This window comes from Mizuhopecten yessoensis, unplaced genomic scaffold (assembly GCF_002113885.1).
Source record: "Mizuhopecten yessoensis strain PY_sf001 unplaced genomic scaffold, ASM211388v2 scaffold11163, whole genome shotgun sequence".
Taxonomy (NCBI): Eukaryota; Metazoa; Mollusca; class Bivalvia; order Pectinida; family Pectinidae; genus Mizuhopecten; species Mizuhopecten yessoensis.
This window is the reverse complement of record NW_018408911.1, coordinates 178,400-193,308: the sequence shown is the minus strand read 5'-3', so window position 1 is coordinate 193,308 and position 14,909 is coordinate 178,400. Positions and strand designations below refer to the sequence as shown.

General features: G+C 38.1%; 1 protein-coding gene across 2 annotated transcripts; it reads right to left on the bottom strand.

The window, feature by feature from the left end:
- Positions 1-7,625: 7,625 nt before the first annotated feature.
- LOC110467160 lies at positions 7,626-14,351 on the bottom strand. 2 transcript variants are annotated; one of them, XM_021524122.1, is made up of 6 exons: positions 14,265-14,351; positions 11,397-11,553; positions 10,445-10,639; positions 9,849-9,931; positions 8,283-8,361; positions 7,626-8,242 (listed from the first exon to the last, which is right to left on the bottom strand). In XM_021524122.1, the coding sequence occupies exons 2-5, from the start codon at positions 11,539-11,541 to the stop codon at positions 8,323-8,325; spliced, it is 462 nt and encodes a 153-aa protein (XP_021379797.1). In that variant the 5' UTR covers positions 11,542-11,553; positions 14,265-14,351; the 3' UTR covers positions 7,626-8,242; positions 8,283-8,322. The 2 variants fall into 2 exon arrangements, with proteins under 2 accessions (XP_021379797.1, XP_021379796.1); XM_021524121.1 differs by having other exon boundaries at positions 7,626-8,361.
- Between the last annotated feature and the right edge of the window lie 558 nt (positions 14,352-14,909).

Below are 14,909 nucleotides of genomic sequence, written 5' to 3'. Positions count from 1 at the left end.
GGTTGGGGTGAGTAGATAGAGGAAGTGATGGTTGGGGTGAGTAGATAGAGGAAGTGATGGTTGGGTGAGTAGATAGAGGAAGTGATGGTTGGGGTGAGTAGATAGAGGAAGCGATGGTTGGGGTGAGTAGATAGAGGAAGTGATGGTTGGGCTGAGTAGATAGAGGAAGTGATGGTTTGGGTGAGTTGATAGAGGTAATGGTATTTGGTCTTAGTTGCAGTGTTTTCATCCTGACACATGCTAGGGGAGACAACCCTAGCTAAATGTCTGATCAAGTTCCTGATTGTCAGACTGTACAATTTTCTGCTACTGGTAACTTCTGTTTCCATCCATAACCCAATTTTTTTTCTGCATACTGCAAAAACCATCCTGCAGTTGATTAATCATCCTAACAGCAAGCGATGTTTTAATTTGTAGGTTTAAACAGGTTCAGCCCAACGACTCCTCGGATCATTCAGCGGACAAATGTGGCAAACAAATAACCAAATCTTCTTTGGGAAGACTCATTAAGATGCTAATAAACTGATAAGGAGGGATTACACTACAGTGTTGTTTTAATTGGTGATATCAGTGTAATATTGACAATACAATTACAACAATTCAAACTAAAAAGGTGATATCTCATTGGCTTTGGCGATACATTTTGTATCACCAGTGAAATAAAGTGATATCATTTAAACATAATATAAAGTAAATAGTATCATCAGTTTCATAATAACTGGTCATCTATTAAGTATACAAAATCTAATCATAACAAAGTGTGTATATAATGAAAAATGATTCATTTTAGTGATAGTCATGGCAACCATTGGTAAAATAAAAGTAGGAACAAGTTTTTATCACCAGAAGGAAGTGAGTGAGGATGAGCTTTGGTAATTCAGTGTACAAGTACCTATACCCCGAGGTCAGAAGGGAGTGAGCGAGGATGAGTTTTGGTAGTTCAGTGTAGGAGTACCTATACCCTGAGGTCAGAAGTGAGTGAGCGAGGATGAGCTTTGGTAGTTCAGTGTAGGAGTACCTATGCCCGGAGGTCAGAAGGGAGTGAGCGAGGATGAGCTTTGGTAGTTCAGTGTATGAGTACCTATACCCCGAGGTCAGAAGGAAGTGAGCGAGGATGAGCTTTGGTAATTCAGTGTACGAGTACCTATACCCCCGAGGTCAGAAGGAAGTGAGCGAGGATGAGTTTTGGTAGTTCAGTGTAGGAGTACCTATACCCTGAGGGCAGAAGGGAGTGAGCGAGGATGAGCTTTGGGAATTCAGTGTACGAGGTCCTATACCCCCGAGGTCAGAAGGAAGGGAGCGAGGATGAGTTTTGGTAGTTCAGTGAAGGAGTACCTATACCCTGAGGGCAGAAGGGAGTGAGCGAGGATGAGTATTGGTAGTTCAGTGTAGGAGTACTTATTCCCCGAGGTCAGAAGGGAGTGAGCGAGGATGTGCTTTGGTAATTCAGTGTATGAGTACCTATACCCCGAGGTCAGAAGGGAGTGAGCGAGGATGAGTATTGGTAGTTCAGTGTAGGAGTACCTATACCCTGAGGTCAGAAGGAAGTGAGCGAGGATGAGTTTTGGTAGTTCAGTGTAGGAGTACTTATACCCCGAGGTCAGAAGGGAGTGAGCGAGTATGAGCTTTGGTAATTCAGTGTAGGAGTACCTATACCCAGAGGTCAGAAGGGAATGAGCGAGGATACGCTTTGGTAATTCAGTGTACAAGTACCTATACCCTGAGGTCAGAAGGGAGTGAGCGAGGATGAGCTTTGGTAATTCAGTGTAGGAGTACCTATACCCCGAAGTCAGAAGGGAATGAGCGAGGATACGCTTTGGTAATTCAGTGTACAAGTACCTATACACTGAGGTCAGAAGGGAGTGAGCGAGGATGAGCTTTGGTAGTTCAGTGTAGGAGTACCTATACTCTGAGGTCAGAAGGGAGTGAGCGAGGATGACATTTGGTAATTCAGTGTACGAGTACCTATACCCCGAGGTCAGAAGGGAGTGAGCGAGGGTGAACTTTGGTAGTTCAGTGTAGGAGTACCTATACCCCGAGGTCAGAAGGGAGTGAGCGAGGATAAGCTTTGGTAGTTCAGTGTAGGAGTACCTATACCCCGAGGTCAGAAGGGAGTGAGCGAGGATAAGCTTTGGTAGTTCAGTGTAGGAGTACCTATCCCCCGAGGTCAGAAGGGAGTGAGCGAGGGTGAACTTTGGTAGTTCAGTGTAGGAGTACCTATACCCACGAGGTCAGAAGGGAGGGAGCGAGGATGAGCTTTGGTAGTTCAGTGTAGGAGTTCCTATACCCCGAGGTCAGAAGGGAGTGAGCGAGGGTGAACTTTGGTAGTTCAGTGCAGGAGTACCTATACCCCGAGGTCAGAAGGGAGTTAGCGAGGATGAGCTTTGGTAATTCAATGTACGAGTACCTATACCCCGAGGTCAGAAGGGAGTTAGCGAGGATGAGCTTTGGTAATTCAATGTACTAGTACCTATACCCCGAGGCTTAATTACTAAGTACTTATATCAAGTATTTATTGGTGACAGCATCAGGTCGTATTAACCTTCAATTAGTAAAATTTAAAAGGGGACATTTTATTATTAATATTGTTCAGGATTTTACGTACTCGCATATTCAAGATTAAAGATCATATGAACAGTGTCCGCAGATAATGGGGCTAATTAAGGGTGACATTAAAGTGTCATCACAATGAAATGCCACAACCTGTACATGGTAGTTTGACACTCCACCAAGTGACAATGTATCGACAATGGGCCAACCAGTCCAGACTTTCTCCAAAAGTAATGCATAGTCAGTGAAACTTTGTTGACAATGGGCCAATCAGTCCAGACTTTCTCCAAAAGTAACGCATAGTCAGTGAAACTTTGTTGACAATGGGCCAACCAGGCCAGACTTTCTCCAAAAGTAATGCATAGTCAGTGAAACGTTGTTGACAATGGGCCAACCAGTCCAGACTTTCTCCAAAAGTAACGCATAGTCAGTGAAACTTTGTTGACAATGGGCCAACCAGTCCAGAATTCTCCAAAAGTAACGCATAGTCAGTGAAACTTTGTTAACAATGGGCCAACCAGCCCATACTACTTCTCCAAAACTAACACACAGTCAGTGAAACTTTGTTAACAATGGGCCAACCAGTCCAGACTTTCTCCAAAACTAACACACAGTCAGTGAAGCCTTGTACATAGTTGAACTACAGTATGTTTGGAGATGATGAATTAGTGGTGAATTTGTCGAGCAAAAAGAAAGTATTGACTGACAAAGATAGACGAAGGTTGCATTATAATACTACAAATCAAGGCAAGCATTTAAGAAAATACTGTACAGGGTCAAACATAAGTTTGGAGGTCCCACATTCTCATTCCAATCTGGCCTGTTTCAATTTTTCCATGTTTCCAGATATTACAAAATTTCTATTTACAAAGCACACTAGACAATACCCATGAAAGACACAAGACATATACTAGCAGTGTACATTTTTTTAATGAAATTCTGGAATAAAATAAATAATTTCAGATATGCCACAATATATGGGTTATATAAAGCTTAAACCTACAGGATGGCCTCACTAGTCTTGACACTTCAATTTCCCAAAAACAAAGCTTAAATCACTAGGACATGACACAGATCCCCAACCCAAGTCCATATACATATGTATACATGTATGTATTTTGTAGTTTGGTATCATGCCCCTGTGGTTTAATAAATATAACAGGAAGGGTTACCACAACTTAAAGAAAATATCTTCTTATTGGCTCAAACATAATTGTCTTAGTGCACAATATTCATTTCAAACACACATTTCGAAATATATTCAATTAATTTCTGAAATGATAATAATTGCGGATTCCATATAAACAGCAAGAAATTTGGAAATATTTATATTAATTTGTATATTGAAGAACCCTAAAAGTATATTTCAGTTAAATCCCAGTTAAAGCACAATCAACAGATGGTATCCGACAAAACTTAAGGTAAAGACTTCCACTCAGCATTTTTTACTTTGAGTATCCTCCCTTCTATGTAGAAGATAAAGTTACCAAAAGGAGTTTTTTTCTGGCTTAGAGTAACTAAGAGTAACTTCTCTTGAAAAGTTGGCACCCTTTAACAAAGATAACCTAACAACCTATTTCCTAATTTTGACATTTCCCTGATTACTGTTGTCTTCATTACCGAGGTTTCCACAATTACTAATGTCATAATAAACAAGGTTTCCCTGATTAATGCCGTCCTGTTGAGATTTGCTGCTTACTAATGTCATAATAAACAAGGTTTCCCTGATTAATGACGTCCTATTGAGATTTGCTGCGTACTAATGTCATAATAAACAAGGTTTCCCTGATTAATGCCGTCCTATTGAGATTTGCTGCTTACTAACGCCCTAATTAATGATAGTTCCCTGTATTTCTGTCTGTATTACAAAGACAATCAATCCGTATATATATAACATTATGTAGAATACAATGTAATATGTCACATCATTATATATATAGATGTGTGCAATACACCTTGCTGTCCTCCAGTTATAACCGGACTGACCCATATCATGCCATGCACACAATATAAAAGGGCCGCCATACGCCATATCTTCCTGGCATGCACCATATTTTCTTGGCACAACTCATTTTTACTTACAGTTAAACATATTTTAGAAAAATCTAACCTCAATTATAACTGATATGTGTTCTTGCTAATAGTTTGGATGTTGTTCTGACAAACTTACAATGTTAAGTTCAATTATGATAGAAAGGTTGTACAATTAAACCTGTATGAACAGACCAGTGAGACCACCTATGGGAAGTCCAAAAAGTGGTTTCCTAACACAGGTGATCTCTCAGTAGAGGTTCAGTTAATGAAGAAAGCACTGCAATGGAGGACATTTAAGGTGGTCTCTTAACACAGGTGGTCTAATAGAGGTGATCATATGAGCAGGTTTGACTGTAATTATATGACCATTTCCATACTCTACCTTGTAACTACCCTTATCCCTCAGGCTTCTGGCCCCATGGGCTGATATGGAGGTCTAGATCTGGGGCTGGTATGGGATAGGATATGAAAATGGTCATTTTATAACCTGTAATTATTTTCATTTGAAATCATTCACAATCTGTACAGCTGCAAGGCAAACAAATTAATTCTTATTGAGGTACATAACAACTGTAAATCAAAGGTATTGCCGGAACAAATACTACAGATATGGCACAATCTGATGATTCCTCTCACTCTAATCCCTCCAGGTTCTACTGGTAGGGAACAAATGGCTGAAGAATTCTCTTAAAAAAAATATTATAACATGTCTGTATTCAGGCATGTGATCATTCAGTCCAACATTTGTGTAATGTTGTGAAAAATTTCTCAAATATTGACACAAAACAATGTAAAAAAATATATACAAAATATTATTTCAAAATCACTATATGTAACAGTAATGAAAAATACAAAAACTATAACATATTTTCATTCTATACATAAATCAATATGCAGCAATAATGCATTAAGGCACAATCCATTACAAGTCTACAATCATCTCTCTCATCATACAAGGTACTGATACAAGTCTACAATCATCTCTCTCATTAAACAAGGTAGTGATACAAGTCTACCATCAACTCTCTCATTAAACAAGGTAGTGATACAAGTCTACAATCATACATACATGGTACTGATACAAGTCTACAATCATCTCTCTCAGTGTCCTGAATGGGAGGGATGATCTTTAAATCACATACAAGGTAGTGATACAAGTTTGACATGTAATATGCAGCAATAATGCATTAAGGCACAATCCATTAGGAGTCTACAATCATCTCTCTCATCATACAAGGTAGTGATACAAGTCTACAATCATCTCTCTCATTAAACAAGGTACTGATACAAGTCTACAATCATCTCTATCATCATACAAGGTACTGATACAAGGCTACAATCATCTCTCTCATCATACAAGGTAGTGATACAAGTCTACAATCATCTCTCTCATTATACAAGGCACTGATACAAGTCTACAATCATCTCTCTCATTAAACAAGGTAGTGATACAAGTCTACCATCAACTCTCTCATTAAACAAGGTAGTGATACAAGTCTACAATCATCTCTCTCATTATACAAGGCACTGATACAAGTCTACAATCATCTCTCTCATTAAACAAGGTAGTCATACAAGTCTACAATCATCTCTCTCATTATACAAGGTACTGATACAAGTCTACAATCATCTCCCTCATCATACAAGGTACTGATACAAGTCTACAATCATCTCTATCATCATACATGGTACTGATACAAGTCTACAATCATCTCTCTCTTCATACAAGGGACTGATACAAGTCTACAATCATCTCTCTCATTATACAAGGCACTGATACAAGTCTACAATCATCTCTCTCATTAAACAAGGTAGTGATACAAGTCTACAATCATCTCTCTCATTAAACAAGGTAGTGATACAAGTCTACCATCAACTCTCTCATTAAACAAGGTAGTGATACAAGTCTACCATCAACTCTCTCATTAAACAAGGTAGTGATACAAGTCTACCATCAACTCTCTCATTAAACAAGGTAGTGATACAAGTCTACAATCATCTCTCTCATTATACAAGGTACTGATACAAGTCTACAATCATCTCTATCATCATACAAGGTACTGATACAAGGCTACAATCATCTCTCTCATCATACAAGGTAGTGATCCAAGTCTACAATCATACATACAAGGTACTGATAAAAGTCTACAATCATCTCTCTCATCATACAAGGTAGTGATACAAGTCTACAATCATACATACAAGGTACTGATACAAGTCTACAATCATCTCTCTCAGTGTCCTGAATGGGAGGGATGATCTTTAAATCACATACAAGGTAGTGATACAAGTTTGACATGTCATCTGCATTGCAGTTCATGTGATTTTGACAACAACCTCTTTCATTCATCAGCCAATGAAAACAACAAAACAAATATACACACCTCACCCGATAAATACTTCCTTAACTCACTTAAGGTGCAGCTTTTAAAACTAAAACCGAAACTATACACATTAAATTTGCTATAATCATCTTATTTTTCACAAACATTTGAGATTTTTTGCTGTAATAAAAAACAGGGGTGTACAGTTTCATATTAAGCGTACCAGCCTGCAAGCATAATGAAAAGGGTTACTATCCCTATCTATATTTTGGTACCAAATTTTGAAATTTTCATTAGCCCCTGCATAAAATCCAATATGGCCTGGAAAACCAGCTAATGGACCTGTAGTCGGGCCCCTGTAGTCGGGCCCCCTGTACTCGGGCCCCCTGTACTCGGGCCTCTGTACTCGGGCCCCTGTACTCGGGCCCCCTGTACTCGGGCCCCTGTACTCGGGCCCCCTGTTCTCAGGCCCCCTGTACTCGGGCCCCTGTACTCGGGCCCCCCTGTACTCTGGCCCCTGTACTCGGGCCCCTGTAGTCGGGCCCCTGTACTCGGGCCCCTGTACTCGGGCCCCTGTACTCGGGGCCCCCTGTACTCGGGCCTCTGTACTCGGGCCCCTGTACTCGGGCCCCCTGTACTCGGGCCCCTGTACTCGGGCCCCCTGTTCTCAGGCCCCCTGTACTCGGGCCCCTGTACTCGGGCCCCCCTGTACTCTGGCCCCTGTACTCGGGCCCCTGTAGTCGGGCCCCTGTAGTCGGGCCCCTGTACTCGGGCCCCTGTACTCGGGCCCCTGTAGTGAGCCTGTAGTCGGGCCCCTGTAGTCGGGCCCCTGTACTCGGGCCCCTGTAGTGAGCCTGTAGTCGGGCCCCTGTACTCGGGGCCCCTGTACTCGGGGCCCCTGTACTCGGGGCCCCTGTAGTCGGGCCCCTGTACTCGGGCCCCTGTAGTGAGCCTGTACACATGCAAATATCATGTGACATCATAAATTCATTTAAAGGCTGTTAAATAAATGTTCATTACAAGGTCATGCAAATATAACTTTTTAAAATATCGAAGACATTTTTTTCTGATTAAAACACCAGTAGAAGGCCTAACGTACTGTACGAGGTCCCGTTGGGTGTGTCGCATCATTTGTGTCACCATTAAACACCTGTAGATAGTATTATGGTAGGTACGATATACACAGGTACCCAAACATTGAGTATAGCACCATCTTCATCACCATCAAACACCTGTAGATGGTTACCATGCAGGTTACAAGGTAGGTGAGAATATCTATTTGTAGTCAGCACCTTATATCTACACACCAGCATCTAATGACGTAAAGGAATGACCTAAATGGAGTGTAGCACCGCCTGTATCACAACCAATGACCTAAATGGAGTGTAGCACCGCCTGTATCTCAACCAATGATCTAAATGGAGTGTAGCACCGCCTGTATCACAACCAAGTCCTGTAATCAAAATATATACATTTTGTATAAACACAATTCTAGCTGCAGAAACTTCAATCACAGAATGTATAGTCAAATGATTAAGAACAATGTTTCACGACACCCAAGGAACTGACTTACTGTATACTGGGTTATCTTAGTGGGAATTAATCGGGTGATTTGGCCGCCCTACATGTAGTTCTCTAACATTTACATTGCTAGCATTTCACAAAGTGTAACAAAAAAAGTTATCTTCATCTTACTTCAGTTTCCTGCAACACACTGCCTTGCAATATCATATCAAGTTGACTGTAGTGCAGATATCTACCACAATTGCTGATAATAATAATAACAGATAGTAGAAACTTAGCAGGCTAAACAAAAGCCCTCAGGTAAATAATTATTATAGTCTGATATTGATTGCCAAAATGTAAATCGTAAAATTTCACAACTCAAATTTTGTTGTGTCAAATATCATATTAATATTCCTGGTAGACTGTCTACTTCCCTTGGTAAAGTAAAACCTATTTTCCTGGTAGATTTTTTTTATTTCCCTTGGTATAGTAAAACCTGTATTCATGGTAGACTGTCTACTTCCCTTGGTATAGTAAAACCTGTATTCCTGGTAGACTATCAATTTCCCTTGGTATAGTAAAACCTGTATTCCTGGTAGACTGTCTACTTCCCTTGGTAAAGTAAAACCTGTAGTCATGGTAGCCTGTTTATTTCCCTTGGTATAGTAAAACCTGTATTCATGGCAGACTGTCTACTTCCCTTGGTATAGTAAAACCTGTATACCTGGTAGACTGTCTATTTCCCTTGGTATAGTAAAACCTGTAGTCATGGTAGACTGTCTACTTCCCTTGGTAAAGTAAAACCTGTAGTCATGGTAGACTGTTTATTTCCCTTGGTATAGTAAAACCTGTATTCCTGGTAGACTGTCTACTTCCCTTGGTAAAGTAAAACCTGTAGTCATGGTAGACTGTCTACTTCCCTTGGTATAGTAAAACCTGTATTCCTGGTAGACTGTCTACTTCCCTTGGTATAGTAAAACCTGTATTCATGGTAGACTGTCTACTTCCCTTGGTATAGTAAAACCTGTATTCATGGTAGACTGTCTACTTCCCTTGGTATAGTAAAACCTGTATTCCTGGTAGACTGTCTACTTCCCTTGGTATAGTAAAACCTGTATTCATGGTAGACTGTCTACTTCCCTTGGTATAGTAAAACCTGTATTCATGGTAGACTGTCTACTTCCCTTGGTATAGTAAAACCTGTATTCCTGGTAGACTGTCTACTTCCCTTGGTATAGTAAAACCTGTATTCATGGACAGGACTCAGAAGCCAATATAGTGTCCTATTATTGAAGGTGGTCTTGTAATAGAAGTTCAGTTATCATGAAAACAAGTGCAATGGGAACTTTTAAAATTATTCTCTTTAATACAAGTTTTCTGGTAAAAGAGGTGATCCGTTGGGCAGGTATTACTGTACACCTGTAGTGAACATACCTGTGGACAGGTGAAAAGAATCGACTGGGCTATAAATAGCTGCTTCTTTGATTTGTCATACCTCCACATGTGTAGCACCTGGCCTGCAAACAATATTTAATAATAATTAATAAACAGCTTGTGTTGAACCAGACCTGTATACCTAGGCAATCTTCTAAACTTTCTGGGATTGGACCCTTAAATTTCTCTTTATGAATATCAGTGTCTCTTTGACAGCCTCAAAGAAGAGAAACACTTTTTTTTTAATTTCAAACACTTCTCAGGTTTATACACTTTATAGAAAAGCAAAATATTTACAAGAACTGTATACCACAGGCAAATTATTATTATTATTAGAGCAACCAAATTATGATCAGCGGCATAGGGTTTGAATCCTTGCTAGACCTGGTTGCATTTTCACTGTCAGAACACTTGCTGATTTTTTTTTGCTTATTTCCTCTTTATTAGTTATTTCGTTAAGGTTCTGCAAGTAATGGGTTTCTTTTCAAAAGTGATTTATTTAAGCCATTGTCATGCAGATAGAAAGTTTCAAATTTTGATGAGGAACAAGGATCCTTAATAAAAACTTTGGTAACACTTTCTCACTCATGCCTTACCTGTGACAGAATTTGAGTAGTTCCCAAAACTATCTGCAACAAAAAAAGTGCCCTCTGACATACTGAACTGTTCGTACTTCACTAGATTCACAAAAATATCCTGAACTAAAGGTTTAAACAGTGACGTCCCTGTAGACCGCCAGTCTTCTGTGATAAAGGTAGTATCATTCTTCCTCACCGGTAAAAACTTCTTACCTGCAAATGGAAATTACATTGTAAATCATTATCACCTGGTCAAGTCTGTAAATATATAATCTCCCTTCATTTACAAAGTTATCTGTGATTTCAAAAATCAAAATTAGCATATGCAAAAAATTTGCTCATAAACAATTTGATGTCCATAACTGACTTTAACCTAGAGATTGTTTAAACCATGTTTATCTTGCAATAAGGTCAGAGGGCAAACACATAATCTATGACTTAAAGTAAACAAAATAGGTGGGCTTATTACCAGACATGACCTTATTGCTGGTAGCTAATGTATACTCAGATGTATTAGTTAATAGACATGTGTATAAAAGTGTTAATTTTTCAAATAAAATATATTCTGGTTGAAATATATTTGTATCTATAGAGGCAAAATTACAACAACTCATAATATCATCGAAATCTGTCCACCAACAGGGAGGCGTTATAAAGGGGTAACATTGAAGGAGTGATGAATAGTGGAAATGGTGAGAAAAATATCAAATAGGAATCTTTAAATATGACAGAAAGCAAAGGAAAACATGAAATGAGTGGTATGATATGGAGGTTTTACTGTAGTTGAAAAATTAAAAATGAAGTAATATTTTTGAGACAGGAATAATGGCCCTGTATTATGCAAACAAGAATATACTAGGTCGGTTCCTTCAAGGAAAATTCATTACCGGTAATATCAAAAACAAAATCTAGACACCAGTCACAGGAATAACTAAATACAATTAATACACTTCACATTTTCACTACCCACCACATGAACAGGGCGGAGCAGCAAATGGCTGTTGATTTGGATCCTCTAATGATTCATTCATCCTCTGTCGTTTAGTACTTTGGTGTGATACATCCATCCCATTTGGCCAAACACTGCTGTTGTTATTGTTCAAAAATGTATTCATTTTTTATTCACACTGGAAAACAACAGTAGTAAATTGAGTTATGTCAGATTAATTGGCAAAACCTTTCTTTCTTTTTCTACTCTTTTTAAAAGAACACCAAAAACAGCGGCCCAAAAATTAAAGAAAACTTCCTTAAATCAAAATGATTCCTTAAGGATTCCTTTACCACTTCCAAAAACTGTAACTGTGCATTGGAAACTGATTTTGGCATTGATAAACATTTCTGAAAAGAAAACCATACCTTGCAGAAAAACAGATTCTTTTATTTTTATTTCATATACGAATTAGACATGTATATATTCAGAGATGCGTAACAGTTATGATTTCACTTAGGGCTGGGCGAGATAAATGATAAATTGTTATTTTAAGACCCATTTTAAAGGTCTGACACATTTTAACCCTCATATCTCGAGTCAAACCTGCATCTACAAACAGCCTTAGGTTAAAAAGTAATTTATTGCACTCTAGTATCCATGGTTGACTAGCCGTGACACTTATATAATGGAGGTGTTGTGAAGCAGTATAAATATTAGTAAATACATATCAGTAGTTTTTTTATTATAAACTTTGATTTGCTAAACTGAATATTATTTATCTTGCCATCTGATAATGCCTACATCTGGGTTTTGTTTCTTTGTGTAAATATTTGAGGATGATCCGGTTATGGGGTGATCATTCCGGTTGAGCATATCTAAATTTATCATAGATGGCTTCACTGTCTATTCAATATTTACACATGCTCAATTGGAGAAACATTTGCAGTATTTTTCTGTGAATGATTCAGGACCTTTTCATACACTGGACTTCTCAGAGGATACAAATTTCAGTTTTAAAATATAAATAAATGTGTGATCGTTTCAATATCAGTAACAGCCTGAAATTTGCATAATCCATGGTTAAATCTGGCAGCAGCTACTGTTGATGACATCACCAAATCTGTAACACCCATGGGAAATTTGCATAACCCCTGTAATCATGTGTTTTTGTCGACATCACGAAAACTTTTCATGATCTACATTAAGGTTATGAGATGATTACACAAGTTTACAGGGAAAATGGTTAGCCTATAGAGCGATTGTCGGTATAGACTGAAAATCTTATTTTAATAGCCAATCATACTTAGATCATCTTTGTTTAACGTGGAAGATTCGAAGGTTGCATCATCCGAATTGGATCTCTGCTGGGTTAAAGCCTGCCCTAGTGAATCTCATTCAAAGGAATCGGCATAAGTTTAAGACCTTTGATAATAGTTGGTTTAAACATATTTTTATTGCCTTGAAAATGACAAAAAGGATTGGGCACAAGTTCTTATAACTTAATTAAGCCCTCACCTAACTTCAATACATTTTACGTACATCATAGCTGTCTTAACATGTACATTTCATTTTTTTATTTTTTTTTAAAAATTTAAGTTGAATTAACAAAATAGGTTGTTGACGACTGTTTCTCTGTACCCCGACCTACTCATAGAGAATTAACCGAGGTTTTCACACAGATAAAGAAAATTTAATAATAGTTAATCTGAAAATATTTTCAGATCAACAAAGCTGACCTCAGTGAGCGTATAAGAAAAAAACACTTGCATTCCATCATTTAACAAAACACTGCATCATATGGCCCTATTACTTATTATTATATAATGAAGTTCTCAGAAACCAATGCAACTGGTTAGTATTTAATAGGTCAATTAAGTTAGGAACCACCACAGTGCTATAAACTGTAACAATATTTATAATCTTCATCAAGAGACATTACCGCACAAACAGTACATACATCTGACCGGCCGATACCTGTCACTATCTGTTAACAAAATGGGCTACTGCCGGCCACCTCAGACCATCGTCTGTTGGATACCGAACTACTCAGTAGCGAAGCGGAGGTTAAACCACTCAAATAAACACCTCTGACCTGTCCATCATCAGAAAAAGGACTGACAGTTTTACGATCAGAAGATCCTGATACAGGTTTTAATGATCACAATGATATTGCCATGGTATAATAACTCTCACCCCATCATAGTTTACATTTCAAAATGTCAGCAAACACTTAACTGATAAATTAAAGGTTCGCTTGTTTTACGATTATTGCTATGAATTTACTGACACAACTGTAAAATAAGTGCTGGTCACAGGCTCTTGTGGTCATGACAATGTTTTAATTTTAGGAATATTTTTGGATTTTAAGAAAAAAAGTTATTGAAAATGACTCAAACATCCTGTTATTTTTTGCATGTGTAAAAGTGAGTTAAGTACATGTAGGTAGTGAGTGTCATTACCACATCACACATGGTATGTTATCTATGGTGAAAAATAATATTAAGAGAAAAGACGTTTGCCTTTTTTTCAAGCATCCACACTAAGCTACATTGTCTGTGGTGCAGGTCTCGTAAATATAGTTGATCATTTATAAATTCATAAACAAATGTCCAAAATATCCATAAATGTATACTGTATACGCTACATTATACGCAAACCATCGTATACGCGTGTGTATAACAAGTTTATTGGACAGTAGGCTCCAACTGTCTTCTGCCGCCAAGTTTTTGGACAGTGAACAGCTGGTGAATGACTTCCACATTGTAAACACGCACAAAATGGTTGCATTCATCGGAAGCTCCTGCTACTCAAATTAAACCTGTACAGTTTTCTACTGTTTCTCAATAAAAAAAATGTTCCATATAAAATGTCAGCTTACAAAAAAAAAAAAAGTCTCGTTCCACTTACCACAATAACCTCCAACTGTATCGCTGTCTGCCCTTGCACTGGTAACTGGCCGTGAACCGTTGTGTACGAGGAGTTCCCACCATTATTTACAACAAAAGTAGGTCATGTGTCTATTTTTAGACATTCGGATACGTTACAGGTGTTTGATTGGTTCCTAAGTATTTTATTAAAATATCTTTATCAATATATTACAAACGTTCAGTTTTAAAAGTATCAGCAGTTTTTTTATTTGGTAAGGAAAGTTTATTTATGTAGTACATAACCAGCGTGTAGTATGCTGTTTATTTACCCACTTCCGGTGATGTTCTACTTTCGTTTTGAATTTTAAGGGTGCATGTGCTGAACAATATAAAAAAAAATGGAAAAGGGCGTGTAACCATTGCCAATGATAAGACACGTCAATGGTTCAACAGACCTTCAAACACTAACGAATACACAATTACCATTCACACACTTATTCACTTTTTTGTATCATTTCTATTCCTTGCTTATATTTATATATAAGGTGTGAATGCAACAAAGCACGAATGATAATTTTGTATTTGTTATGTATTTTTAGGTCTTTAAACCCAATTACCAGTTGATCCAGGCTAGTGAAAAACAGAAAAATAAACTGAACTGTTATAACTTAAAAATACTATTTAA

What these genes read in the sequence shown, in the direction of transcription:
- LOC110467160 (XM_021524121.1), bottom strand. Translation starts at nt 11,541, where the DNA reads ATGAATACATTTTTGAACAATAACAACAGCAGTGTTTGGCCAAATGGG. An exon ending in TGCTCCGCCCTGTTCATGTG is followed by an intron (nt 10,640 to 11,396) that starts GTGGGTAGTGAA and finishes TTCCATTTGCAG; the next exon opens with GTAAGAAGTTTTTACCGGTG. An exon ending in TTCTTTTCACCTGTCCACAG is followed by an intron (nt 8,362 to 9,848) that starts GTATGTTCACTA and finishes TTTTGATTACAG; the next exon opens with GACTTGGTTGTGATACAGGC.